The 27402-nt window shown below is 38.4% G+C and overlaps 1 protein-coding gene and 1 long non-coding RNA gene across 4 annotated transcripts in view; one reads left to right on the forward strand and one right to left on the reverse strand.

Moving 5' to 3' along the window:
• Smad4 (SMAD family member 4) overlaps positions 1-17326 on the reverse strand; it is a 47243-nt gene extending 29917 nt beyond the window's left edge. For all 3 annotated transcript variants that reach the window (XR_013429555.1, XM_078030028.1, XM_078030027.1), the window contains exons 1-4: positions 17187-17326; positions 4844-5223; positions 2786-2960; positions 2186-2215 (exon numbers count right to left, since the gene is read on the reverse strand). Coding sequence is in view for 2 of the 3 variants with exons in the window: in XM_078030028.1 (XP_077886154.1) it covers positions 2186-2215; positions 2786-2960; positions 4844-5092 (454 nt within the window). In the remaining variant the exon portion in view is untranslated. The remainder of the gene's footprint in view (positions 1-2185; positions 2216-2785; positions 2961-4843; positions 5224-17186) is intronic.
• A 348-nt stretch (positions 17327-17674) lies between these two features.
• Positions 17675-22155, forward strand: LOC106144795 (uncharacterized). The gene is made up of 2 exons (XR_013429556.1): positions 17675-17907; positions 18305-22155. It is a non-coding gene; the product is annotated as an uncharacterized LOC106144795 (long non-coding RNA).
• Positions 22156-27402: the final 5247 nt, after the last annotated feature.

The raw sequence follows: 27402 nt of genomic DNA on the forward strand, positions 1-27402 counted from the left end.
TGTTCCAGGTACTATTCTAGCACTAAGGATATAGCCACAAACAAAACAAATATTCCTTACTTTATAGAGCTAACAATCTTTTGTAATATTTTTCTGTTTTTTAAGTATCTAATAGCAAGCACATATTACTCCACCTCCTCCTTTCTAATACTGGGCCACATCCTTGACCTCTCTAGGCACCAGTCTCTTCTTCTAGTAAAGTGTTAGATAATCCCATCTATAATGTGGGAGCACTGAGAGAATGATAATACAATATTCACAAGTTATTTTGCTCAGTACCTGATAAACGAGTACTCAGTATTTGCTATTATTATTCAATCATATTTTTAGAATATTTGTACATATAAAGTGACTACAAAATGTTCTATGAGGGGTAAAGAATGTACTCTCTGTAGATGACAGAGAGGCTGAAGCCAGTGGACTTGCCCTAGGTTTTTGATCTTTATCTTTAGCAGGCAGGTCACAATAATGTCTGATGTTACTGTCAACTCTGTTACTTACTATTTCTTTTTTCAACCAGACTATGAACTGGAGAAAACATGGTTTATTTATCTTAGTGTTCCTGGAACCTAACAAGTACCAGGCAATACATGCTCATTAAATATTTATAAAATGAATACACAGGTCAATATGGTCATGGAAAACTTCATGAAAGAGATGAGACAGGTTAGAAACAAGTACCTCATGACCCCCAAATCACAAGTGAAAGAACTGTTCCATTTTCTCAACTTTTAGTTACCTGGCCATGTATTATTTCTTTATCCAAAACTAGAATGAACTGTGAGAAATATCTTTTTCTGAGAAATACCATTTTCTGAGGAAATAAGCCACAAGACAGCCTTCGCATACCACTAGAGGGCTCCACAAGGCTGAATAAGCCTTAGAGTCACTAAAAAAAAGGCATCAATCCACACAACCCCACCAATAGCAAGCAACTCAGAACAACATTAATATTAGGACAGAGAAAGCTTCAAAATTTGAACCCCCTCACAACTACACCCACTGAGATATTCTAAAGTTTTCACTGCAGTCTTCTAATTCCTCACATGCACTGAGCTAAATGCTTTAGTTCTCCAAAAACACTGATGGGAGAATGGTGAAGATCTGATAGATGTTCACTTTCAAAGAAGAGAACTGACATGATAACACCTATGTGGCAAAAAGGCAGGGCATTAAGCAATCTTAAAGCAACCATTGCCAGACCAAGCCACACAACTCCCTTTACCAACCCATACTTCTCAGAAATCTGTATAACAGTTAACAATGGCACACCACAGGACACTGTACAGTCTTCCTCTATTATTAATGACATGAAAGAAAAGTAAAGAATTAAAAACAAGAAGGCTTACATGCTCTTCCCAAACTTTAATGTCACATGATATTTCTGAGCTATCACTAGATTTTACAACAAAAGAGGTTCCAAGTGACTAAAATGCCTCCATAATAGCATACCTTCTAAAATGAAGGTGGCTCTTATAAGATTTTATTTCATTAACAAGTTCTAAGTAACAGAGCTAAAGATATATTCATATGTATCAACACACTTAAAATACAAAAACACACTCCAACTGGATTTTTTTTTTTCTCACCTTGAGGGAATTTTTCTTTCTTAATACAGGATTAGATCATCTGTGATTAGCATATACTTTCAAATAACCTTGTTTTAGTTACAAGTGAAATATAAAACAAGATATTTCAAGATACATAACATATTTGAAATATAACAAGATTGAAAAAAACTCTAACATGTAATTTTAAATCATTCCCCACATTTGATCACTCATGAAAGTTATGTTGAAATGCAGAAAAACTAAGACACTAGTATTTTTAAAGGATATGTTTCACATAACTTCCAATTATCACATATTATAGGCATACTTACACCCATTTAAACTGGCTCTACAAATTTTCTAACAAAATAGAGCCAGTTTTATCAAATTCAAAAAATATTAAATTGATGTATTAATGTTTTTAGTGCCACTTCAAATTCAAAGAGCCAATAGCCAATTTAAATCCAGTTTTAAACACTGATACATACAGAAAAAAATCTACATTTCCAAAGTAGTTCCTTTTTTTCTTGTTAATATTACTGACCCCTAAACAAACTACTTCATATGAATCCAAAAAAAAAAGAGCAGACAGGCAAAAAGAAAACAAAGAAAGTTACAAGAAACAGATTACCTACCATTACTCTGCAGTGTTAATCCTGAGAGATCTTTATTTTTTAAAGGGAAAAAAAATGAAACATTAATCATTATCATGAAGATATGTTCCATTATAGAATGTAAATTTAAGTCAGAGATTACAAACCTTCATAAACATTTCAATTCAGGAAGTTTCATAAGTGACATCTAATAATATATAAACTATTTGAATTTATAATATTTTCTTATTTTTCAAAACCAATGTGCTAAATGGGCAAAATATAAACTATACTTAGTTTTCACATTCAAAATACAAGTTTTGTTTCTAAGTTCAAAATTAAATACTTATATTTCATTAAAAATATTTGATTCTTGGGGCTGGGGTTGTGGCTCAGCAGTAGAGCACTCGCCTAGGACATTTGAGGGCCTGGGTTCGATCCTCAACACCTCAAAAAAATAAATAAAGGTATTATGTCCAACTACAACTAAAAAAATAAATAAATATTTTTAAAAACATATTTGATTCTTTAACCTTAAAGTTCTTGGTAACTCCTAAATACTTAATTTAACTTAGAAGAACTAAAACCCTATTGGGGTCTTTTCCCTTTATGCACTTAAGGATAGAAGTAAAGTCTACTTACCAATTCCAGGTGATACAACTCGTTCATAGTGATATGGATTCACACAAACACTATCACATTTTAAGTCAAATGCATACTGACAATATTTAACATGCTTTAATTCATTTTTGTGAAGATCAGGCCACCTCCACAGACGGGCATAGATTACATGAGGAAATCCTTTCCGACCAGCCACCTGGGGAAAATAAACAATCATTTATTAAGCATTGGTTATATATTAAGAATCAGCTGTGTGCCCCAGGTTATACAAGGAACTTTACAGATGTTTTCATTTAATTTTCAAAATCCAACAAAGTCAGCATTATAACACAGTAAAATATACATTTGGTTTTGTTCCATTTCCTGGCAGACAATTCCTAAAATCTTAGAATCTTTAAAGTGATGGGTTTATATGCTAATGAGTTGGCTGAAGACTGGAAGACTAGGTAGCTGCAGGATGGGGGCTGTTTATTGGAAAGACTAAGGCAGCATAAGAGGGTTGGAATTCAGCCCCATTCCCCAACTTCTGAGAGGAGAAAAGAGCTATAAATAGAGTTGATCACCAATAGACCAATGATTTTAATCAATCATACCTTAGTAATGGAGCCTCCATTTAAAAAAAAAAAAAGAACAGGGTTGGAAAAGCTGAACATGTGGAGGTTCCTGAAAGGTGGTGGGCCTGGAGAGGGCTTAGATGCTTACCTCACCTTATGCATCTCATCCTTCACAACAAACCAGTAAATGTGTTTCCCCAAGTTCTGTGAGCCACTCAAAGCAAATTAATCAAACCCCAGGAAGGGGATAGGAACCTGATTTATAGCTGGTGGGTAAGAAGCACAAGTAAAACAACGTGAGGTTTGTGATTGCATCTAAAGCCGGGAGAGGGTGGTGGCAAGTCTTGGTAACTGAATCCTCAACCTGTGGGTCTGCCACTATCTCCAGATAAGAGAATGTAAGAACTAAACTAAATTAAAGGAAACCCAGCTGATGTCCCCTGCAGAATTAATTACTTGTTTGCTTACTGGTGTGAAGAAACCTTTACACAATTTTGGGTCACAGAAGTAATTAAGTATTGTGAGTAGAGAACAAGAAGAAAATCTGAGTTTGAGCAGTTTTTTCCCCTATATTCAGAATATCATAACCCTCATTTCATAAAAGAGAAAACCACAGCTCAAAATAACTCCGTCATGGTCACACATCAGAATTTAACCCTACATATAATTTTAAGACTTATATTCAGATTTTAAAAATGTAAAAAATAGGATGCTGGGTGCAATGGCACATGCCTGCAATTCAAACAATTTGGGAAGCTGAGACAGGAGAATCACAAGTTTCAGGCCAGCCTTGGCAGCTTAGCAAGACCCTGTCCCAAAATAAAAAAATGAAAAGGGCTAGAGATGTAGCTCACTGGTAGAGCACCTCTGGGTTCAATACCCAGTACCCCAATAATAAAATGAAATACAATAGTACAAATTTGTTATTGAAACTATGACCAAAATCTACAAATAAAATTTTTAAATCTAACAATATAAGATTTCTGTAAGTATCTTAAAATATATATTATATAGTTCCATATAAAAACTGTCCAGTGAAATAATGTGGTACCACTAAAACATGATACGAGATCTCTAAATGGTAAAAAGATAATGTATAATTCAGATTTTAAATATGTATACAATACCAAAAATGGTTTATAAGAATGAATATCAGAGTGCTGAAGGCAGTTCTCTCAGAGTATGGGACTTCTTCTGCCTTCTATTTGTATATTCCAAATTGAACTATTTTTTTTGTTTGTTTTGTGGTACTCAGGATTACACCCAGGGCCTTGTGCATGTGAGGCAAGCATTCTACCAACTGAGCTATATCCCCAGCCCTTCACTGAACTATGTTTGAGTAAGATTAATTAAAAACTTTTTAAATATACCCTTCATACATTCCCATAATGCATGCATACTGGTATAGAATGTGAAGTATCTAAAGAAATGGACCTCACATTAAATATCCTAAGTAACTCTAAGAGGAAACAAGAAAGTTTTTAATCCACCACCACAGAAGACATAGAAAAACTCTAAGACTAACCTGAAGTCTTCCATCCAATGTTCTCTGTATTGTAACACATTTACTAGGATGAGCTCCATTTGTAGTTATAGCTGTTATTAAAGAATCCAACTCATCTTTCTTCTCCTTCAGCTTCTTTACCAAACTTTCAATTGCTCTTTTTGCAAATGTTTCACTTTCTCCACCTTGTCTATGGCACATCAAACTATGTACAATGCTCAGGCAGGCATCATTACTTGTTGGTGTATTTGTAATAGACATATTGTCCATTTGTTCAAGTTTTTTCTTTTAAATCAAATCTCTCTCCAATTATCTGGAGCAATTTTGATCTTTTGGAGGCAGTGAAAAACAATGGCTAACGTTGCAAGGAAAATTGTTAGACATCTGGTGTTCAGGATAACCTGAAAAAATAAATAGAGAGATATGAGAACACATCTCAAAGGTAGATTCAGTTATCTGGGAAAAGACACAAAACTGCTGTAGTGAAGTCAAAGACAATGCACATAATTAAAAACTGATGCTAAGAGTTTTAAATAGTTTAATTAAAATGTTACTGCTTTTTTATTTTATTTTATTTAGTTATTGATAGATCTTTATTTTATTTATTTATATGTGGTGCTGAGAATTGAACCCAGTGCCTCACCATGGTAGGCAAGCACTCTACCAATTACAGTCCCAGCCCCAATGTTGCTCCTTTTGACATTCCAAAATATTAAAGTTAGGCCTTCTCCTTAGTATAAAGTCATGCTTAATCAAGTCTTATCACACATACTAGTCAGTTGTAAAATCTTTTTTTTTTGGGGGGGGGAGTACTGAGAATCAAACTCAGGTCTTCAGAACCTGCTAGATACATGCTCTTCCACTGAACTACACCCCTAACCCCCTAAAGTAAAATTGTGACTTATTTATGTCTCCTTTCTATTCTCTCTGTCACTGCTAGTTTTAAGTCTTCTTAGAATTTTTATTATCACTTGGTATTTAATACTTGCTTCCCTCTAATCTTACTTCTTTTAATAAATGCCTGCCTCCTCAACTTATAAGAAGCAACTTTTCATGTATTTGAATACTTATCACTTAACCATATTCAACAAATTTTGAAGGCACTCTTGCCAGTTAATCAAAGATTACTTGCATGGGGGGTTTTGGAGTCAGAGATCTGGATTAGAATCCCAGCTTTCACACTGAGAGCAGTCAGACAGATGAAGCAACTTAAACTCTCTTAACTGGAGTATACAAAGCTCCAAGGAGGAAAAAAAAAAATCTATGTAAAGTGTACGGCACATAGTGCTCAGCAGAAAGTACCTATTGCTTATTTAATAAGCAATAATTTAATTGTCTTAAAAGATTATCCTAAAACACATTATGTTTTCTTCTTATTAAAACTTGTCAAAGAAAATGTAGGATGGGAATGACAGAAGTAAACCACTGATCCAGACAACTCAAAGGCAAATCATATAAATGAACAAAATGTGCCAGGTGTAAAGAAAAAGTATTGACCCAGCAGCTTGGGAGGCTCAGACAGGAGAATTTCGAGTTCAAAGCCAGCCTCAGCAACTGCGAGACACTAAGCAACACAGTGAGACCCTATCTCTAAATAAATTACAAAAAATAGGGCTGGGGATATGGCTCAGTGGTCCAGTGCCCCTGAGTTCAATCCCTGGTACCAAAAAAAAAAAAAAAAAAAAAAATATTGAGGATTACAAGAGTATGCCAATTGTGACACATTAGTATTTAAGACTGTTAGCCCACAGCTGCTAGATCTTCAACTGAAAGAGAAACAAAAATAAATAAATAAAAATTGCCCATAGGTATATGAAATCTCACTTTCAGGCAATAGTAATTTATCACAGGGAAAAGGAGGAGGAGGAAGCATAAGGAAACTGCCATGAATGCCAAACAAAATACAATTTCAACTCAAATCTGACCCAACAGAATGACCAGTTTGAAATGTGAAAGACAAACTCACTAGAATTTTATTTCTAGATCGCAGTCTAGTGAACAGGGACTGTACTTGTCTTCACCACTATATATGCCCAATTCCTAGGACAAGTAAGTGCTCTATGTTGTCAAATGATTCCATTTCTGTATGTGCTTTCAAATGCTTGCTCATGCTTTTGGGCACTGGCGGGTTACTGGTGAATGAACCCAGGGCCTCCCACATGCTAGCTAGGCAAACCATCTACTACTGAACTATCCTTTTTATTTTGAAACAAGATCTTTATTAGTTGCCCAGGCTGGCTTCAAAATCGTGATTCCCCTGCCTCAGCCTTCCAAGTAGCTGGAAAGTATATACCACCACACCACACTCAGCCAGCTTTTTCTTTTGCCTAAAATATTTGGTCCCATTTTATCCACTCAATAAAATCCTAGCCATCCTTCAAAGTGCAGCTTGTTTAAATTTCTCCAAGTTTTTCCTTACATGTTGTCTCCTTTCCTCTCAATCCCCAAAAATTACTTGCTTCCCCAGTATGTTCATTATGTATGTGTTCCTTGCTGTGTAATTTAATCTTCAACTTTTAATACACCCTATTACAGTTTAACATGTATTTTTTTATTATATCCTACAAATCTAGAAGCTCAAGAAAACATTCTCTCATCTTAGAAATTCCTAGCCACAGGTATAGTTCCTGCCTGACATATACAAGGCAAGTGTTTGTAAATTGACTACATCATTTTTATTCTGTGTTATTTTCTGAAAATAATTTTTGAATATTGAAAATATTATTTTTGTATTCATATTATATCCCAAAACATTTGTACCAATTTATAACACAATTAAAGTGTTTCAGTATAAACACTTCACCATCAAATGTCACCATCTCTAAAATTTATTCTATTTGGGGGCTTAATGATATTGCAAAGGTGTGCTTTAATTACAAGTTTCTTTCACGACAAATGAAAATGACATTGTTTTCTTAAATACAGATGTCTCCACATGTGACTTCACTATAGTTCTGGTGCTTGAAACATTTTAAAACGTCTTTTTTTTTTTTTAAGAGAGAGAGAATTTTAATATTTATTTTTTAGTTTTTGGCGGACATAACATCTTTGTTTGTATGTGGTGCTGAGGATCGAACCCGGGCCGCACGCATGCCAGGCGAGCGTGCTACCTCTTGAGCCACATCCCCAGCCCTAAAACTTCTTTATATAGAAAAATAATACCAGCAGGGATTTGAGGATGTATCCCTCCATTATAGCTCTGAATTATGGTAGGCATAAACACAATACTGTTATAAACAAAATTATATGTTCCAATTAAAGCTCTAGCACTATGAATAGATGTGTTATCTCTCAATTGTCATTATATCATCTATAAAATGGGAACAAAATCTGCCCTGCCCACTTTACAAGACTTAATATTGTAATCAAATACAACATAAAAGCAATCTTGAAACCATAAATTGACCAACTCAACAAACACTGTATCTATCATGTGCAAAACACCACAAAAATAGGCAAACAAAACCAGAGAGTGGTACTTAACTGTATCAGACCATATCCCATTTTTGAAACAAATTATTTATACCGCCTCAGTAGCTCTCTTGTGGTAGCCCATAATCCCAGCAGCTCAGAAGGCTGAGGCAGGAAGATGACAAGTTCAAAGCCAGACTCAGCAAAAGCAAAGTGCTAAGCAACTTAGTGAGACCCTGCATTAAATAAAATACAAAACAGGGCTACAGATGTGGCTCAGTGGTCTAGTGCCCCTGAGTTCAATCCCTGGTACCTTTCCCCATCCACCCCAAAAATGAAAAATTCTAACTTACTTACACCTATTTTTAAAAACCTAGCAATGTCCTTATTGTAAGTTAAAGGATGAAAAGATCAATACACAATAAAAATGTATATTTCAATATGCAGGCATATCAACTAACTTACAATGTATACTAAAGAAATTAGAGACTGGTGATGTAACTCCGTGGTAGGGTACATGATTAGCATGCCCAAAGCCCTGGATTCAATCCCCAGCACCAAAAAAGAAAAAAGAAAGCAGGAAGTTTAAATGCTTGCATTTAAATACAGAATCATAAATAAGAAGCTACAAATTCAGACCTTCTAAGATATACTTATCTTATATATATAATGATGTGTTGGTGACCCACACTGTCCCAAACAGTGAACTTCTGATAAAGTTCCAAAGAAAAGAATTTTAATTAAGAAACTGAGTTAAAGGGCTGGGGATATAGCTCTGTTGGTAGAGTGCTTGCCTTGCATGAACAAGGCCCTGGGTTCAATCCCCAGTACCATGAAAAACAAAAAAAGGAAATGAATTAAGAAAATAGAATTCCTAGAAAATTGGGTATATATTAAGACAGAATTGAGTTCTAGACTAATTTCCTCCTACACATATTTCTGGGACATTTTAAAGGCTTGTGAGATGCAAGATAATTCTTCACTGTCTCCCCCAGACCCCAGCCATGAAGCTCCTCTCACAAATGACCACAATGCCCCTTCAGGACAAATTACAACTCCATTAAAAATTACTGATCCTGGCTGTGCATGATGGCTCACACCTGTAATCCCAGTAACTCAGCAGATTACAGGTTCAAGGACAGCCTCAGCAACTCAGCAAGATCCTGTCTCAAATTTTTAAAAAATAAATTAAAAAAAAAATTTAAAGGAAATGTGGATGTAGTTCAGTAGTTAAGTGCCCCTGAGTTCAATCCCAAGTACTAAAAAAGAAAAAAAAAGAAAGAAAAAAAAAGAATTACTGATGCTGGTCAGCATGGATGTATGCATATAGTCCCAGGGACTCAAGAGGCTGAGGATGGACAATCATTCCTGGAGCCCAGAAGTTAAGGCCAGTATGAACAACACAATGAGATTTCTTTTTTTTTTTTTTGGAAAGGCAGATATTGGGGATGGGGGTATCAATGGTAGAATGTGTCCTTTGAATAACAAAGAACTTGTGTTCAATCTTCACACCCAAAGGAAAGAAAACCTTATCTAGAATATCTAAACATATTATCAAAAAAAAAAAAAGCTAAAAGAGATGTATAATTCAAGTGATTTGCAACTATAAATGAGAAAGCATGAAAAGGTTATAGGTAATCTAAGTCTTGTCATAATATCAGGATAGAGCAGGCTTTATTAGTTACAACCAACCCTCAATTCATCAATAGCAAAAGAGAAAAAAAAAATCATCAATAGCTTAAAACAAAGATTTTATTTTCTGCTTATGCTATTTGTTCATCACAGATCACCTGGTGGCACTGTTCACTGTCATCTCTTTTAGGGATTACACTGATAGAGGCTCCAACTCTACATATGTCCTTAAATAGGAGGGAAGGAATAAGACAGCTCATACACTATCTTTTAAAGACTATTAGTTATGCTCAAATTTGACTGGTTAGTCAAATGGCCATGCCAGTAATTCTCAACTAGGGGCAACTCAGTCACTCAAGGGACATCTGGCAGTACCTGTAGACACTCTAAGAATCACAACTGGAAGGGAGAGGTGAGAGGCAAGAGTACTACTAGGCACCTAGTGGGGAATGACCAAGAGAGCAGGCACCCCCCCCCCAGCTCCCCACCAAAAAAAAAAAAATTATCCAGCCTAAAGTTGGCAGCCCAAAGTCAATAGTGCCAAGATAAGAAACTTGGGGCCATGACTAATTTCAAGTGGGAGGGTTGGTGAGGGAGACAAAGAAATGCAATTCTAACACGTGCCAGAAGAAAGCCATCAGAATATTGGTCAAAGAGTACTAATGACTACCATATGTGAATAAGAATTTGCCACGCTAAAGGAAAATCACAGAGAAAAAAGCATAGAGGAAAAAGAGTCAAATATTTTGTCAAGAGTAGGTTCATGTTAGGAAAGAGGATGAATAACAGCATCAGATTTATAGAAGAAAGGAAACTAGTGACTACATGGAAAATAGCTTATTTTAGTAAATTCCTCTTGAATTTACTGTATTATTTATGTCAAACTTTATTTTCTAGAAATCATAAGGATTTTAATCAGTAATTAAAAAAGTAATAAAGGCCTAGATCAAGGGCATGGGCAGTGGAAACAAAGTGATACACTTATATAAGTAGAACAGACTGGATTCTTTAACAAATTGACTATGAGGTGAAAATGGGAGATTTTCAAAAGACAACCCATTTCCTAGATAGACTAAATAAATGATAATTAAAAAATAAATTTTTAAAGAAGGTATATAACAAAATCAGTTTTAGATATGCTGACTTTGAAGAGCTTAGTAGAGAAGTTATGCCTAATTGAAAGACACTGACAAAGATGAGACAGAAAATAAAGACAAAATCATGATAAGGATTAATAAAGTCAAGACAGTAAAAGAGAGAAGTTTGTTCTTTTATCTTCCTATCATTTGTTCTTCCTCTCACTGTGGTATTAATTGTAAACTGTCAATTGTTGAGCACAGGTATAAAAACTAATTCATGGGAGGCTGGGGATGTGGCTCAAGCGTTAGCGTGCTCGCCTGGCATGCGTGCGGCCCGGGGTTCGATCCTCCGCACCACATACCAACAAAGATGTTGTGTCCTCCGAGAACTAAAAAATAAATATAAAAAAAAAAAAAACTAATTCATGGACTATGAAGCTGGATAATCAAACTCATTAAGACACTCAATAAAATTAAACAGGCAGAGTACAGGCCTGAGAGGCTCTCATGAAAATTCCTAAGTTTTAGTTAATGAATGATGACATCTCTCAAATGTTAGTCTCCTCTTGAATTTACTGTATTATTTATGTCAAACTTTATTTTCTAGAAATCATAAGGATTTTAATCAGTAATTAAGAAACCATGTAATATGGGAATATTTGAGAAAAGTGCTTAAAAGAGTTTTTAAGGAAGAGGAAAAAGGCTGCCAGGTGAAATATCACTAGGATAAAATTTTAAGCATAGGCTTTACAAGCAGAGAAAAAAAAAAGCTGTTCCAAAAAAAAGCACAAGTTACAGTGTAGATTCTAGACAAGTGAGATTCACCAAATGGAGGGCAGGCAAGAACCTCCAAGGGCACAAAAAATTAATAATACAAGCAAAGCAATCAAAAGAATGTTTCTGTGGTAACTTTTTTTTTTTTTGGTGGTGCTGGGGGTTGAATCCAGGGCCTTGTGCATGTGAGGCAAGCACTCTACCAGCTGAGCTATATGCCCTGTGGTAACTTTTAAGATAAACCACAAGGGACAAATTGGGAGGTATGCTTTTCCTTACCCAAGAGTCTTAGATCTAAATGTCATTATACAAGCTTTACTTTAAGTAACCTTATTTAAAAATTATCACTTTCTGATTAATAAATTAGAAGTTGCTAAAAGTTCTAAAGCTAGCATCTATTTTTGTCTGCCAACATAATTTCCTCTTTTGTAACAAAAGTCTAATTTTCCAAGAGTCTCCCCATCTGGCCGGGTGGGACAATTCCCAATCTGACTCTCCAGAGCCAATCCTTGATGGCACAGTTGTCCTAGAGATGGAAAAGAACTCCAAGTCAGATGACACAGCTCAAGAACTTCTGATGGAACTACAGAAGAGGATGGAAGAAGACCTCTTTATACAGAACTTGAAACTGGGAGTAGTTAGCCTGGGAATTACCTGAGATTTAAAACTACAGAGAGGAAAGCAAAGCCATCAGACAAGTCTTGATATTAATTCAGACTCTGGATCTAGCAGTCTGAAATTAGCTCTATTTCCAGGCCAAGCAAATGTCCCCTTTTTACTTAAGTTTGACTGCTACATGTTTCCTAATACATAATAACTAGACAAAAAATTTGAATCACTAACATTCCTAATCAGTAATTTAGTTGACAACACAGAAGTATTATCTTTTTTTTTTTAAGAAGTTACTAAAGTAAGGGCTGGGGATGTGGCTCAAGCGGTAGCGCGCTCGCCTGGCATGCATGCGACCCGGGTTCGATCCTCAGCACCACATACCAACAAAGATGTTGTGTCCGCCGAGAACTAAAAAATAAATATTAAAAATTCTCTCTCTCTCTCTCTCTCTCCTCTCTCACTCTCTCTTTAAAAAAAAAAAAAAAGAAGTTACTTTAAAACAGCACCTGTCAAACTCTAGTCTAGGTTCCCTTTGTTTACATTCATAATTATTAAGGATCCAAATTAGTTATTGTTTATGTAAATTACACTACTATTTATCATATTACAAATTAAACCAAAATTTTAGGTATTAATTTTATAGTCTACTTAAAAATAATAAACCCATTATATGTTAATACAAATAAATTTTATGAAAAATCATTTCCAAAATAAATAAAAAACTAGTAATAAGAGTGACACTGTTTTACATCTTTCAAATTTCTTGTGTCTAGCATAAGAGAAGACAGCTAGATTCTCCTGTCTGCTTCAGCATTCAATCTGCTGTGATGGCATTTTGGTTAAAGTATATAAAGAAAATGTGCCTCACACAGACATGTAATTGGAAACAACAGTAGTATATTAATAGTTTTACAAGGCACTTATCTGGTCTACAAATTTCACTTCTACAAATTACCAAAAAGACAGTGAAACATATTACAATATCATGAATGTATACAACTAATTTAAATGATCACAAAGAAATCGTGTCGTTTTTCTTTACAATTGGTCAGTCACTTCATTTCAACAGGGATATACAAATAATTATTCCATCAACTAATTTTAGCAAGGGATATCTATGGTACAGATGCATTTAGTGTGGTTATGTTCAATGATTCATTGCTTAGTTTAGCTCATTAAGCACTACTGTCATCCTTTCAGTCAAAAGACTCAATTGTTACATCACCCAGCCACCTATTGTTATAAAATGCTTTAAAATTCACTAGCAAATATCACTGCTAAATATCCTTAATTCAATTTAAAATTTTAAAATTCATTTTTACTTGAAAAAGATCTGAATTGCCCAGGCAGGATGGCACACACTGTAATGTCAGCAGCTTGGGAGGCCAAGGCAGGAGGACCCCAAATTCAAAGTCAGTCTCAGCAACTCAGCAAGGCCCTAACAACTTAGCAGGAGTTTTCTCAAAAATAACCAAGTTCAACCAAATCAAAATTTCTAAGAGATGAATTTAGATATCAGTGTTTTGTAAAGCTCTCCAAAAATATCTCAAAGTGCAGCCAAGATTGAAAGCCACTGCTCTAAGGACATGGGTTCAAACTCTAACACTGGGTTATAACCAACTTTAAATTGATTAAGATATAATAGACCATCTTAACCAGTTACCTGTCTAACCTATAACTTGCTGCACCAAGTTACCAAGCTGCACCAAGACTTAAATTATAAGACTCTGACCACCTACCATCTTAATTTTACATATGAAAGCCTACCCTAATTTTAACTTTTGTGTTTAAAATAAAATTTCCTAGATGCCAATTACACCATGTAATAATATCAAGGTGACACAACCTAAAATATCTTGTTCCTGAGAAACTGGAATTCAGTCATCACCAAATTACACATCTTTAAAATAAGAAAAAAAATATGTAAAAATTCTAAATCTAATTATCATGTTTGCGTTATCATGATACACACAATATCATACTCAAAGTAGCTCAAATAAATTATCTATACATATCTGGTGGGCAAAAAGCCTAAAAATTGGCAATTTAACAAAATTGTACAAAATGCTGCACTATCCTGGCCTAGCTCCTTTACCTTTCATTAGCATAGAAAACAAATCAATAAAACCATTTTTGTCCAACTAGTTTATACATGATTAAGGCTCACATCAGTCACCATTCCTCATCATTTTAAGCAAAACAAAACTCTACCTAACAACACAATCTTCTAAGGAAAAAAGAAACCCAAATATGTACAACAAGTACTGAAATGGCCACTACAACATGCTTAAAGAGCCAGATGTGTTGGCACAGGCCTATAATCCCCGCAACTCAGGAGGCTGAAGCAGGAGGACCACAACTTCAAGGCCAGCCTCAGCAATTTAGCAAACCCTTTCTCAAAATAAAACTAAACAGGTAATGAAGCTCAGTGTAAAGTACCCCTGGGTTCAATCTCCAATACAAAAAAAAAAGTCTAAAATCACTACATTAAAAATGGGGGGGGGGGGCCATGAACAAAATAGAAATGAAAAAATAGATAAAGTTTAAACAACAGAAAAATAACATTTGTTCTCATCAAATTAGGCAAAATATTTTGGCAAAACTAAATATGCCTTTTAAATATAATGAACCCTGAAAATTCTATAGAGTTAACAGCCCAACTACAGGCCCCAGAAATTCAGTTCAATTAGAATAATGTCTAACAATGTCACTAACACTGGCTCAATGGGGGGATGGGAGGACGGGGGGGGGGGGGGGGGGGGGGGGGATGGGGAGATGGGGGGATGGGGGGTTTTCAAATGGAAAAGCTGGAGTGTGGCTGAGGTGCATAAATTAGTTTAATGTCCACTACTTTTTTTTGGGGGGGGGGAGTGCAGGGGGAGTCTGAAGGGAAATGCAGAAAAAGAAATTACACAGAGAAACACCTCAACTAAAATGTAGCTTCAGTGAAGCACTGACTTCCAAAAAGACTTGATGCATTTTAGTGTAAAAAGAATTGCTTTAAGTAGCAAAGGCAACATAAAAGGTCAATGGTCCATATAAAACTTATTGCAAAATATTTCAAGGTGACTTTCTCAGCACAAATTTTCATTAATTCTAAAACAGATTTGCAGTTGTTTCTAACCTCAAGATTTACATTGAGGGTACTTTTAGGTAAACAGAGAAGTAGACTGTAAAATTTTTTAGAAAGATGAAATGCCTCTTTAAAGCAAACTCAACCCAAAAACCTTGAAAGCAAAAAAAAAAAAAAAAAAGGCCACTTTATTAACAGATTCACAAAATGTTACATCAATTTTTTCTAGAAAGGCTTTTAATTTTAATTCCAATAACTTAAACTTACATAATTCATCACCACCTAATGCTACAACAAATCATAAATTCTTGATCTTCTGCCTCTACTACATTTGTTCTGTAACAAACACATTCATGGAAACAAAATCATAACAGCATTATGAAAGAAACAGTAAGTAGAAAAGTAGAAACCACATTTTTAAAATGTTAATTACAATTTGTAGTATCATGTACTAATCATATCAGAACTTTCCATAAAGTCCTTACAGGCGGGGGGAAAAAAAGAAAAAGGTACACTTTAGAACTTCATACACTACATGTCAACTGAAATATATAATCTATAGTCTTAGTACTGCACGGCAAAGACAATTCGTGAAATTTACAACAAAAATAATTCAAAAGCAGTGTTCAACTTCCAATTACTTTATGAAATTAGGCATTCCTGCATTTTTCAATTATAACTACATCATTTCTGCCAGCAAAAAGTACTGAACCTACTTCTTAAAACAAGGAATAATCAAGCTGCTACTGAGACCAAAAGGATGCTAAATCTGGCAAAAGCCAAAGGTTGTTAAAAATTAACAACAAGCATGTAGACTACAAGCATGTAGAATTCAGGATGCTTAAAATGATTCCTTTCTTATCTTATTATAGTTATTGTCGCTTTTTTAAAAAAACTGTCAATTCCACCTTAAACTATGGTCAAAAACTAAAGGCACTAAGAAACTTATTTCAAAATGAATTAAAACTAAATGTCTTTAAAAAAAAAAAAGTTTTCTACGGGGGGGGGGAGGGTGGGTGGATGGGTAATCAATCCACGACAGGGCTTTTGAAGCCTCTCTACACCTGCAAAGGAACCTTTCAACTTAACTATACACACTCCTATCTTTGAAATCTAGCCTGAGAAATCCTAACAGCCAACGCCCTCCATCCTACACCACTTTTACACTCTGTACATGTGGTCCTAACAATAAGATAAACTGCGTCATTTATTAGAAGACACGTTTTACTAGAGACGGGAGGAGGTTCGGTTAAAGTGCTAAGAATGTTTCCTGCATGCTGCCATCACCCACAATACCCAAAAAGTAAACAAATCAAAGCTAGAATTGTAAACTGGAATGACACAACCAGAAAGAGAAAGTAAGGGACAAAGAGAAAACAAAAATCTGCTTGAGAAAAAGAAAATTAAAATGATAAACCATTTACTACTTTCATTTAGACCTGGGGCAACAAACACTCCAACTGACCTAACGTGCTGCGCCTGGGCGACAGCGAAACTACTCAAGAACAACAAAGAGGAGCTGCGGCTGCCGCAGGAGTCCCTGTTCGAGTGCAAATAGATAGTCCGGGAAACTGCGAGCGGAGTTCGGGGCCGCAGGACCCACCTCGAAACCCGAGGGACTAGAAGCGTCGCGATCCACCTCGGTGGCAGCGCTCGCGCTCCCGGTGGACCCGCCGGGCCCGCGCGCTCCCCGCCGCCGCCCGGAGTCCGCCCCGGGGCGGGGAAGCCGCGGGCGGGGCGCGCGGGCCCGGCGGGGGAAGGGGAGGGGACATGGCGCGGTTACCTGGGCTCGGGCGCTGGCGAGGAGAGTTCACTCTCCCGCCGCTGCTCGTCAGCCGACGTGCCGCGCCCGTCGCTTCCCCCGGCGGCCCGGAGTGCTCCTCGACCCCCGCCCCGAGTCGTCCGGAGCAGACCGCCCTCCTCGGCGCCGCGCCGCTGCCCGCGCGGGCCGGGCCGCCGCGAGCTCCCGGGCCGCCCCGCGGCGGGGGGCCTCTCTGTCGTGGGGCGCCCGACTCCCCTCACTCGCTCCTGCCCCTGGGAGGCAGCGAAGCCGAACCGAGGGTGGGAAGACCCTCCTGAGGAGAGCGGGCGGGCGTGAACGCGGGCTCAGTCACCCAAGCCGCTCCGTTACCGCAGCGGCGACGACGATCAGGGCCGTGTTGTTGCTGCCAACTTGTCGAGAAGACACTGAGCATGCGCGCGCGGAGACCACATCCGGGTAATTTCAGGGTTTGGCCCTTTTCCCCTGCAGCTCTCCTTTCTCCCGGCTGCCCCCGCCTCCCGCCCCGAGAGAGGGGAGAGTTGCTCTGCGCAGGCGTCCGCGGGACAGCGCCTGTCCGCGAGCGGCGGCGAGTCCGGTTCAGGACTCGCCCTGGCCGAGCGCGCTGCGCTGTTTGGGTGGACTGAGAGGCGGCTCTAGGGGTTGGTCATCAGAGCGTGGCATCTCTTTGCAAAAGAGTACCCAAGCCGCCCGAGAGATCTCGGCGTCCTGTAAGTTGCTTATGGTGAGTGGTCAGCACGGCCTCTTGGGATTTGGTTTTGTTTCGAAGACCTGCGAGGACTTAAGAGCCAAGCACTAACTCGGGGTAGTCGTAGCGGTTTATTTTGGGAAGAAATTGGCGACCGTCTGTATCTTCCATCCCTTTCCCTTTCCACCAGCCCCAAATCACGAATTCCAACGGTATGTAAAATCGACAGGTGCTCAGGACAGTGTCAAGGAATTACACGTTCAGAAACCTTGCCAGGTGTCACGAAATGTAAATGGTTGTTGGGAGCGACCTGGGGGACCTCTACACTTCCTATTAATCAGGTTGCTGTTGGGTGGGGAAGGCCATAAACTCTACTCTACACTTGTCTGTATTGGCAATTTCATAAGATGAATGCATTTCTTTTGTATTTCAGGATTGGGGGTGTCGCTCAGAGGTAGAGCACTTGCCTAGCATGCTCAAGGGCCTGAGATCATCCTAAGCAACGCAAAAAATAGTAATAATAAATCTTTTAAAACACACGAATTATATGGGGGTGGGGGGGTATTTGTTTCTTTTGTTTTCACCTGGCAATAAATAATTCTATCGGGGTCCCTCCAAGATTAATTTAGACAGTTCTAAGTCATTTCTTAGATTGTGTTGGCCAGAAACAACTACATACACACACACTGCCGCATTCTGTCCTCTCCATCACAGCCTGAATTCTTTTCCCTTTTTTATTAGAAAACCATATAATCTTCAAACTAGTGTTCCCTCTAAGGGAATTCATTTCCGGATCGTCCACTATCATATGTACTATTTTCTAAAATTGCTCAACTTGAGAAGGCAGCTGCGGACACTGCATCTTTCAAAACTGTCCTCACACCTTAGCAAAGAAAATCAAAATTCTCACCAATTACTAAAGTGACCCAAGACTGTAAAACCTCCAGGGAAATCCAAAGGGATATTTCAAAAATTGGTGTCTGTGCTGAGAAAGTAAATCACCTTAGTGAATGGGCATTAAATTATTTTGCAAGTCCAATGTTTCCAATTCTTTGCTGTCAACAAAATTGAAGGAAGATCTGTCAGCTGACAGATCATTAAAAAATGATTTGGTAAGACATCAGTATGTGATTCCTTAGTATTATACTTCAGAAGAGTTTTTAAAATTGGATAACATTGCTATCACCGAAAGTCTTCTGTTCCATCTGTATTATCTACTGCCATATAACAATATTACCATGAATAGAAGAGCTTGAAAGAACACATTTATTGTCCCATAATTTCTGTGGAGTCCAGGCAAGGCTTAGGTAGGCCCTCTGAAAAGTAAGGCTCTACTGGGGAAAAAAAATCTGTTCCGAAGCTCATGTAGTTGTTGACAGCATTTAGTTCTTTGCAGGCTGCAAGTTTGAGGGCCTCAGTTCCTTGACAGCTGTCACCTGGAGGCCCCTTCAGTTCCTTGCTATGTTTTCCTCTCTGTAGGGAAGCTCACAATATAGCAGTTTGCTTCTTCAGAATCAGTAAACCGGATAGTATGATCAGGATACTGGTTACTTGTTTTAAAAAAAAAAAAAAATTTAAGGGACAGTATCTCCAGGCCAGCCCTGACTCAAGAAGTTCTGCCTCAACCCTGAACTGGGACTATAAACAGGTGTCACTAAGCCTGGGTTGGTTACAGGCTTTTGTAACATAATCATGTACACATAAGCACACAAGGCCCAAAGCAAATCACAGGTCTCATCTACACTCAAGGGGACAGGACCACACAAGGGTATGAACATCAAGAAGTAGGGATCATATGGGTCTATGTTAAAATCTGTCTACCACATCATCTATTTATTTATGCAAATGATATTTCCTACAAGTTCATCCTCTTCTCCAGCAGTGTACTGTGTTTCCTTTCAGGTTCCCTTTACCTTTTTACTTAATGTAACCTGGATTTTCCCCTGAGATGGCTGCTGCCCCTTCCACTGCTTATATAGTGGCAACTGTGTTTTCAGCCATTGAAATGTTTTCAACCATTGGCTAAGCCTCTTAGCCAATGCCTAGAGGTCAGGTAAGTCTCTGCTCTTCAACAATCTTGTTATGCAGGACCCCTACCAGTGCCCTCCCTCATTCCCCTTCCTTTTTTCACCATCTGCTGCTTTCAGTTACTAGTGCCACTTCTGTACTAATCCTAGGGTAGTTATAAAGTATACTTAAGGGGCTGGGGATGTGGCTCAAGCAGTGGCGCGCTCGCCTGGCATGCATGCGGCCTGGGTTCGATCCTCAGCACCACATACAAACAAAGATATTGTGTCTGCCGAAAACTAGAAAATAAATATTTTTTAAAAATTCTCTCTCTCTCTCTCTCTCTCACACACATACACACACACAAACACACACTCACTCTAAATAAATAAATAAATAAAGTATACTTAATTGATATTCCTAATGCCTCGGTCTCTCAATTCCTTGACTTCTCCAAGGATCTTTCCCTCTAGCCTAACTCAGCCACTCACTCCCTAGGTCATAGCCATGAGAGCCTTATCAAACTCTGCAGCTTTTTCATAACCATAGTTCCAAACATCACACACTCTGATCATCATCTCCTATTTCTGGGTCACTCTGTGTAGTACAATAATCCTTCAGCTTTCACCTCTGCTGCCTGCCATTCTTATCCATCTCAAATCCCTGGCCAATCATTGTAAACTCTTACACCTACCCTCAACCCCCCTTCTTCCTCCCTGTGTCTTCATTGCTTGGCAGAACCACCATCCTGATTCAAGCCAGCTCTCCACAGATTTACTCCACACCAGCACCCATGGATCTGAATATGGCTAGAGAAAGACAATCATACTGACTTGTTTCACTTGAATTTCATCACCATGAACCTTAAACCTTAGTGCCACCCAGCAATCTTACTTCCATCCTCCATTCTTTCTAGATTTCATATTTTCTCTTTCCTCTAACCTACACATCCTCCCCTCCATCTCATTCTCAAAGAATAACCTTACTTCCTGTTTCATTGACAGCATTGAAGCAATGATACAAAAACTACCACAAATCTACAATCACATCCACCTATACCCAGATGTCAGCCTCTTCTCAGCCTCCCCCTCCATTATATAGTTGAATTTCCATGGTGCTACCTAAGGTCATTCCCTCCACTAAGAAAATGTGTTCCAAACCTTCTTGTCTAATCCAGATCATCACCTTCACACTGTTTCCATATCTATTGGGTCATTTCCATAACCTTGCAAATGTTATTTCTCCAGTCCTAAAAGATTTTTTTGTCCCATTTCCACTGTCAGCTACTACCCATTTCTCTGCTTCCTTTGCAACAAAATTTCTATAGGAATTCTAATATTTTGTCCTAGTTCTTTTACTCTGAAGCAACATACACACAATATGATATAAAGTTCAAAAACATGTCATACACTATTTGTACATGCAGACCACACATACATGTAATAAAATCATATGAGGTTACATATGGAACATATTATAAGTTATCAGGTGAAGTGGTAGGTCTCCCACCATCTCTTCACCCATTCCATCATGGTTTCCTCCTTACTATTCTATGAATATTACTCAACAACAAAAATCATATTGGCTAAATCCAATGGCCTGGTCTCAACTCTCAACTGATAACAGTTGACGTAACTAATCACTTGATTCACCCCTCCCCCACCATCTTGGTTTTCCTCCTCCCTGGTACATCCTTCCCTTTCTTCTTCTCTCACACCCCTTAGTCTTATAGTGAGTGACCCAAGACTCGTTCCTTGGTCTTGTCTTTTTTAATCTATACCTACTTCCTTAGTGATCTCCTCTAGACACCTGACTTCCAGTGCCATCTAAGATATACGTTATTGAAGCCAGATTTAAAATTAGGTAGTCAATGTAGTAAATGGGGTCTAATATGGAGTGAAATCTAAAATGGAGGCCATGCTGAGAATGAATTCCCGGAAAAGTTGAGCAACTCCTGGAATGTTAATGAAGTCCAGGAAACAGCCCCCAACAGATTTAAAGATAGCCCATCCCAAAAAAATGTTAATAAACAGCCCCAGCAGATTTGAAGACAGCCAGTCCCAAAGAAGTGTTAATGAAGTCCTTCCTGCCCAGATTACTTCTTTGGCCCACCTGTGTCCCACCCCTCAGGCCTTCCCACCTACCTTCCATCACCGAAAATTATAAAATGGAGAGACAACCGCACTTCCACGGATTCCACCTCTTGGGTCCCCTTCTTCCTCCTCCGGGAGAAGTCTTTTCTGCTGTCCTTTAATAAACTTCTAATTTCTACTCTGACCTTGCCTCAGCGTGCTTCTCTGGTGTTATTCTTCAACATTGGGGAAGCAAGGACTCACCGGTCAACAGCGGTAACATTATCATCATTATGATTACAACTCCCAAATTTTTATATCCAGCTCCAACCTACCCACACCCCAGACTCTGATATCCGGCAGTGTACTGTGTTTCCAATACCTAATATATCACAAACTGAATAATATTTTCTCAAACCTTTCAATCCACCAGCTTTTTTCTATCTCAGTTGATGACAACCCCATCCTTCATGTGGCTCAAACTAGGACCCCTAAAATCTTACCCCTAAAATCATCCCTCTTTCTCCTACATTCCACGTTTTGTTCCAAATCTGAGCATCCTTCACCCCCTTCCCTGCTACCTCCTGGTCTCAGCTACTATCATCTCATACCTGGATTAGTCCTCTCAAAGTTTTCCCTGTTCTGTGCTTGCCCCCTCTCAATCTAATAGCTTGAATGACCCTCTGAAAATACAAGTCATCCCTGCATTAAATGCTGCTTATTTCATTCAGAGTAGGAATCAACTTCTTTACTATAGTTCAAAAGTTTCTGTAAGATCAGCACCACCACCTTACCCAGATCATTACCTGTCCAGTCCTATTCTCTCCTCTTCCTGAATCACTCTGCTCCAGACTTTCTGACCTCCTTTTTTGACACGGGAGGATGCCACATATGTTTCCATGGCCCTCTGGTACACATTTCTCCCAGAAACCTTCACTGCTAACTCCTTGCCTCCTTTGGTAAAAAGTCCACCTTTCAATGCGATCCATCATGACCTTCTGAAAATCACAACTCATAACTCTCACTCTGTGCCACAAATCTGCCTTACCTAGCTCTCTCTTTTCCCATGGAACTTGTTTATTATTGCCTACCACTCCTGCACGCTCGAATATAGGCTCCAGGAAGGCAGGGATTTATCTGTAGTGTTTACTAATGTATCCCAAGTGCCTAGAGTAACTATTGACATATAGGAGGTCCTCAATAAATATCTGTGGAATGAATGAAGACTGTTTTTATACTTCTATCTATAAAAATTAAAACTAGGAGTAGAGTTGACTGGATACTATTACACTTGGGCAAAGATACTCTATACTTTTAACAGTATATCAAAATTTTTAATATTTTATATGATTTAGGTCGGTTAGGAATTTTTATATTAATTATACAACTAAGACGGGTTTCTTAAGCTTAAGAGACTCCATTTTAAAAAAGAATTTTGTGGAGAAATATAATAGGCTAATCAATAAAAGACATTCCAGCCTAAAATATTATACTAACATACTCAGGGACAAGTGTAATGAAAATACAAGATAAGGGATGAAACAGTGATATGAAATTTCTTTTAAAGAACAGCTTGTTCATGTATTTTTTAAGTGGATGATAGATGCATTAGGATATTTAGAATCCCTTGGATACACTTAAAGAATGATGTAACAATCTTATTTTTAAATGCCAATACTTAGATTAAGACAGAAATAACAATAGCTTGCCATTATTTAAACCTATGATGAAACATTTTATATGTATCCTTTAAAGGTCCAAGAAGAAACAAAGTTTTTCAGATTTCTTTTAGGAGGAAAGCAAGCAAGAAACGTTGCAGACCACAATCCAAAGCACTGGAAGTGAGCCTCAAACTACCTTCTGTCCTGGGGCTTGTCCAAATGGAACATCTGGATTCCCACATGCTCTCTGACCTGGACAGGCAGAGGCTCAAAAGCTTTCATTTCCTTTGTTTTCTTTAGAGGCTTCACCTCCCAGGAGTAGGAGCTTTCTTTCCCAGGGTGAGGGGAATGCCTGGCATTAACTTCTTCATCCCAAGGGTTGAAGAGTTCCCATCTCCAGCCCTGCCCATCTAGGCAGGACTAAAAGGAAATATTCTGTGGAAACCACCTAGCCATTGACAGCTTCAGGCACTCATGATATTTTAATGTTAACACATAACACGGATTAACTAAATGCTTCAGAGTTTTTCCCACAGTCCTAAAAGCAAAGTAATAAACTATCATCACCTTTGGCTTGACATGTAGAAGTAATATTTGAGAATAACTTTGATGTACATTTGACCATAAAGCTATTTGTCTTCTTAACTTTAGAGGCCACAGATCTGATGAAGAGAGAACATGGGTGGAGCTAGGTCTCCATTTTTATTTTTATTCTTTTTTTTAAAAAGCTATAAGAGCCGCTGTCCAATGCCAGATCCAGCAGAGGCTGCAAGGCAGCTGTGGACAGAATCCCAAGGGGAGAAAGGGGTGGACCAGGAAGGAAGGAATTAGGTGGGTGGGGAGGGAAAATCCCAGCCCACCTTTGTCCTGCATCAGTCCTCAGTGTTCACAGAGGCTGAGAAGCCAATGACAGTGAAGGATGCTGCAGTTCCACACCCCTGGGTGGACCCCAGTCCCTCCATTCATGCAATACCAGTGCCTACCAGGTGCCAAGTTCTGAGGGATTCAGAGAAAAATCTCCTGCAGCATATGTCCTTAGGCAGCTCCTAAGTTGGGGAAGAGAAGGATGTTAAAAAAATTAAAAATTTCTGAAGATGTGGGAGTGGAATATTTCTAGAAGTAAAAAGGGGGTTGGGGAGAGAGAGAAGGAATCTGGCCTAAGGGGGTTCAAAAGTCTTCAGAGATAGTAACATTCCAGCTGGATCTTGAAGTGAAATAGGAGTTGACCAGCAGAAGAGAATGGAGTGGGAACTTTCATGGCAAAAGAAACAGCCTGGAGATATGGACGTGGTTGGTGTGTTTGAGGGATGGTTAAAAAAATTATTTTTAATATGTAGCCATGGATATACTTGCCCTTATATACAATAAAACTATTTATAAAATGTCACACATTGTATTATTTGCCATAACAGATACACAAAGCTCAACTGTTTATCAAAAAAGGGAACTATACTTGAATATGACATATCTATAAACAGAACACTACATAAAATAAAGATGTTCTCTGTTACCATATGGAAAAGTCTTTTTTTTTAATATTTTTTAGTTGTTGATGGACCTTTAAGGTTTTACTACCAACTGAAAGAGTAGAATCCAAGAATAATGCAGATATTATGCTACCTTTGTATTTAAAAGGAAGAGAAATAATATTTATTTATAACAACTATAGTTGTACAAAGTGGAATAAGAACTGGGCCTATGGGGAAGGGATAAGAAAATTTTTTTCACTGTATAATTTCTTTTTAAACCATGTAAGTGCATTACCTTTTTTTTTTTTTTAATATTTATTTTTTAGTTCTCGGCGGACACAACATCTTTGTTGGTATGTGGTGCTGAGGATCGAACCCGGGCCACACGCATGCCAGACGAGTGCGCTACCGCTTGAGCCACATCCCCAGCCCAGTGCTTTACCTTTTTAAAAAATTGATGGAAACTTGATTCAAACTTGAAATTCAAGGGCTGGGGATGTGGCTCAACTGGTAGCACGCTCGCCTGGAGTACGTGCGGCCCGGGTTCGATCCTCAGCACCACATACCAACAAAGATATTGTGTCCGCCGAGAACTAAAAAATAAATATTAAAAATTTAAAAAAAACTTGAAATTCAAAGTTCCAGACTGTCTGCAATACATATTCTTTCTTGGGGGGAGGGGGGGGATACTGATGCTTGAACCCAGGAGGACTTAACCACTGAGGCACACTTCCAGTCCTTTTTAATTTTGGAGACAAGTTGCTTGGGCCTCTGTAAGTTGCTGAGGCTGACCTGGGGCAACACATATTCTTATTCCTCTTTGTTAAGACTCAGAGAGCCTCAGGAATGGCTGATGTTTATGAGAGTTGGCTACCCTTCCTCCTGCTCCAGACTCTGGCTCCCTAATGACAGGTCCTCCTTCTCCACCTTCTCCAGGTCCTAACACCAGGCTTGTGTGCAGCAGTGTCAGACAATGCTTAGTGAATGAATGTGTGGAGCAGAGAAGCGGGAGATGAGACTAGGAAGACAGCTTTGGGGGAAGACATGATGATGAGCTGGACCCCACTTGGGCCAGATATGTTTGTGCATCTTGAGTTTTATTGAAATATAGTTTACATATTTAAAACTTTTTTCAGTATTTTATTGCATTTCAATAAATGAATATGCCATGTAACCACCACCACAATCAAGTTCAGAGCACTTCATCACCCCCAAAAAGCTTTTTTATGTCTCTTTGCAGTCAGTGCCAACCCCATCACATCTGATCTTGCTCCCTGTTCCTAAGATTTGAGTTTTTCTAGGATTCCACAAAAAATGCAGTCTTACAGAATGCAGTCTTTTGCATCTGGATTCTTTAACTCAGCATGTTCTGAGATCCAAAATGCTGTGTTTATCAGCTCCTTTTTATTGCTCAATAGTGTTCCACTGTATGTGTATACAAACCATAGAAAAAGATTCACAGCTTGGTTGTTGTCAGAGAATGGGAGTAGGGAAATGGGAGATATAGTCTCCCCCTGACACTCTTTCTTTCTTTCTCTGGTGCTGGAGATTGACCCCAGTGCCTCACATATGCTAGGCAAGTGCTGTACCACTGATCCACACCCCCAGCCCTATGGTCTCTTTTTGGGTTGATGGAAATGTTCTGGAATTAGCTAGTGCTGATGGTTATGCAACATTATGAATATATAAACAGACACTGAATTATATACTTTTGAAATGGCTAAAAGGGTGGGTTCTATGATATATAGACTTTATCTTTAAAAAGTTCAAGCATGATTACTGAGCAAACAGTCTTTGGAGGCAGACTGACATGGTTGGGGTCTGTATTTCATGAGAACCTGGCAAAAATTCTAAGTCTTCATTTCTTCATCTGGAAAAATGATGGTAAAAATAGAGCCCATCCCACAGGGGGTGGTGAGGACTGAATGAGGGGACGGATACATGCAACTAACTCCACATGGTACTGACAAGTGCCTAATCGGTGGCAGCTACTCCTTAAGCCACCTACACCTGCCATATGTCAGGCCTGTCACATGTCTTATTTGATCCAGCCTGAAGCAGGGACTATTCTCAATCGACAGGTGGTGAAACTGAACGATGAAGAGATTAAAAAGTAACTTGTTCCACATTAGGGGACATTCTATCACTGGTCTATAATTTTCAAAAATGTCAGTGCCATAAAAGATAAAGACAGACTAAGGAACTGTTCCAGAGTGAGGAAGATTAAATAGATATGACAATTAAATGCTCTGTATAATTCTGCAGTGAGTCTGAGGGAAAACTTTTTTTAGCTGTAAAGGACATTATTGGGACAATTGAGAA

Source organism: Ictidomys tridecemlineatus, chromosome 13 (assembly GCF_052094955.1).
Source record: "Ictidomys tridecemlineatus isolate mIctTri1 chromosome 13, mIctTri1.hap1, whole genome shotgun sequence".
NCBI classification, from domain to species: Eukaryota; Metazoa; Chordata; class Mammalia; order Rodentia; family Sciuridae; genus Ictidomys; species Ictidomys tridecemlineatus.